At 39.5% G+C, this 2,954-nt stretch overlaps 1 protein-coding gene across 1 annotated transcript; it reads right to left on the bottom strand.

Annotated features, from left to right (window-relative positions):
* Positions 1 to 492: 492 nt before the first annotated feature.
* LOC149647154 (PITH domain-containing protein CG6153) lies at positions 493 to 2,435 on the bottom strand. Its single transcript, XM_089850012.1, has 2 exons — positions 2,303 to 2,435; positions 493 to 1,180 (listed from the first exon to the last, which is right to left on the bottom strand). Exon 2 carries the CDS (start codon positions 1,177 to 1,179, stop codon positions 556 to 558), a length of 624 nt encoding a protein of 207 aa, XP_089706138.1. The 5' UTR covers position 1,180; positions 2,303 to 2,435; the 3' UTR covers positions 493 to 555.
* Positions 2,436 to 2,954: the final 519 nt, after the last annotated feature.

Here is a 2,954-nt window from a genome sequence, read left to right as displayed (position 1 = left end):
TATGGAAAAATCATGAAAATAGACTGTTACGACTGTATACATATGCTCTAGATGATATAAATATGAAATAGTGTTTCTACGTGTATTTCACTTAAACTTCAATTCACCCCAACTGAATTATTAGGAGAGGCTTTCGGTAAATATAAGGGGACGCTTTTAAGAAATTTAAGGAGGGGCTTAAGAGAATTTTCAGGGGGCTCAAGCGCCTCCAAAAAACCCCTGGCGACGCTACCCACGCCGGACTCTGGTGTGGTCGCTTAAATTATAACCCCACACTTTCGTTCCCAATACAACCTGGTAGCGGACGTATTCCAAAATACGACCTTTTAGGCGGATCTTTTCTTAGCTACCCATTATCCCAACTCACCTTCTTGTTTTTCGTGTTTTCGACTCACAAGATCTCCAGGCTAATTACACTTTGGATTAACAAACACGTTAATTAACTATAGTTAGTTAATCCATGGTTACACATAAAAAAAAAAGACAGAAAAGTGGTTGTAAGCATTTTCGTTTTAATTACAAACAAATAGAAGTGAAGAAAACCATACATTCACATCACAACAAAGCATGAGGCACTTTATTAAAAGCATCAATTTTATGATCAGCTGGATTCGCCGCAGATTCGTAGGAACAAATTGTAACCTCGTGACGAATGGCTTCGGAAAATTCACCTTTCAAACCAATATAATAAACCTTGGTAGATTCGGCCCCAAAATTCTTTGGAAAATGAATGGATAAGTGGTAAACTCCGGTGAACTTGACAACCTTGGTAGGGTATTCCAGCGTACCCGTATGATCGGGATAAAGCTCAAACTCTTGATCAGGCTCCGCCCCCGCGTCATCGAAGGACATTTTAGGGCGGTTCTTAAACAGTCTTAACTTCGAAGGGTGCGATTCGCCTTCACCACCGATAATAATGATTCCTTTCAACTTGACATTACCCACAAATGGGATATTAAATAGTAGTTCTTCGTCCGCGTCACTCTCGACATACTTTTCCGTGTCAAGTCTTTGGTCCCATGCCTTGAAGACTTCTTTTCCGGACCCGTCCACAGTTTCATTGAGACATTCTAAGTTTGCAAGATCAACTTTTTGATAAAGGCTATACTCAATTCCCATTTCAGGTGAGTCATCATGGTCGTGATCTTCGCAAGAATGGTGGTGATGTCCGCCAGGCATTCTGAACAAAATAGCAATATATTTTGAGGGGGACATTACACGGCTACGTCGCGGTAGTGACCAGAGGCGTGCCAACATGAGCCAAAATTTTCTACTGGAGCAGGGGCAAAATTGCTGCCTAATGTTAAAGTCCCATAGAGTTGAAAATTTGAGCGGGGGCCTTCGCCCCCGCTGCCCCCGTAGTTGGCACGCCCTTGGACTGCCAGTGACAGCCAATGAATGGATAGCCTCTTCCAACTAGGGTTCGAAATTACGGTGATTTTAAAATGGTAAATTAAGCCGTAGTTTACATCGGAAATTACCATAGAAGGTGGGGGGGGGGGTTCATGGATAGGGCAAACGTAACAGTGGTATAGCTTGGGTAAGAAGTTGCAATGCCACAAAAAAAAATGGCTTTGAATGTACGCTATTTCAAAATAGAGCATTCAAAATTCAAGAATTATCTGATTTGGCATAAAACATAATGAAGTCTTACACATTTTTCATTACTAAAAGCACATATTCTAAGTATTTTCCCCAAGCTTGGTGTAGCTATCAATTTAGTACTATGCATGGCGACAACATAAAATATGGTACTATGCCCTACATGGAAAGCACAGAATTAAGATAAGTATCATGGTCATAAACCAATGAACGGATCTGAAAGCACTGGCAATGCATTTAATTCATTAAAATCATTGTTCTTCAATGCAATTAGCAGCTAGGATACAATTAAAAATAGTTGAAGTGTTTGTTTAATCAAGTGACTGAGGATATATTTATGGTAAGTCACCACCTGTGAACACAAAGTAATAAGCACAAATGGAGCAGGGTGGCAGACCACTGACAAGTTTCTTATTAATTCAAAATCCGATGCCCAGACACTAGGCTTAAAGGAAAATTGGGAGTCATAAGCTAATTGTGTATGCTTTCAAACGTAGCAGAGTCATAAGCTAATTGTGTATGCTTTCAAACGTAGCAGAGTCATAAGCTAATTGTGTATGCTTTCAAACGTAGCAAATGTAAAATGCCCAACATTATTCACCACTTAAAGCTAAGGATCAGTAATTCTAGTAGTTACTGCCACTGAATGTATAAAATTTCGGAAAAAATGCCTTCAGGGGATGAAAGTTTGGTAACTTACCTACTGAAGTAATATTAAAATTGTAAATACTCAGCTTAAATTACGAAAATGTAAAAGGCACCGTTTCCGATTCAACTTTAAGCACATAAACTAATTAAAATGAGTAAATTACTAGGCGCGGCGAAGATACTGTGGTCTAGCAGACTCTAGTCTAGACGACAGTCACTAAGTCACTAAAACGGGTGTCTTATTCCACTTAAAAGACCCCTACTCGGATGGCCCGCTTTTTTTCAAACAGGCTAGGAAATAAGACAGGTTTACAGGTCAAAAACCAGTTTATTAATAGCTTGGACCACTTTTTTTATTCAAAACGTGAGGGTCACTGGTCTCAATGACTAGTTTATTAATTCCTACTTTTATTAAAAATTGATACGGGGACCTCTTTAATTATTTTCATTTTATCATAAATTTCGACTCCAGGAGTCCAGTTGTGTATACAACCCTAAGCCGAGAGAGATTTTTTTTAGAAGAGAGAACGACCACAAGTCCTGGGACCAGTAGAAAAATAAATAGGGGAAGGGTCACTGGTCCCGGGACCAGTTTCATATTTATTACATCAGGGGTCACTGGTCTGGAGGACTAGTTCAGAAATAAACCTTATTTCCAAGCCTGTTTTCAAATATTGCTCCTTGTCATAGCCCACGCGATCTTG

Source organism: Phalangium opilio, unplaced genomic scaffold (genome assembly GCF_054372755.1).
Source record: "Phalangium opilio isolate 3A_F unplaced genomic scaffold, DU_Popi_V2 ptg000089l_1, whole genome shotgun sequence".
Taxonomy (NCBI): Eukaryota; Metazoa; Arthropoda; class Arachnida; order Opiliones; family Phalangiidae; genus Phalangium; species Phalangium opilio.
Note: the sequence above shows the minus strand (reverse complement) of the source record. Positions and strands in the feature narration are given on the sequence as shown.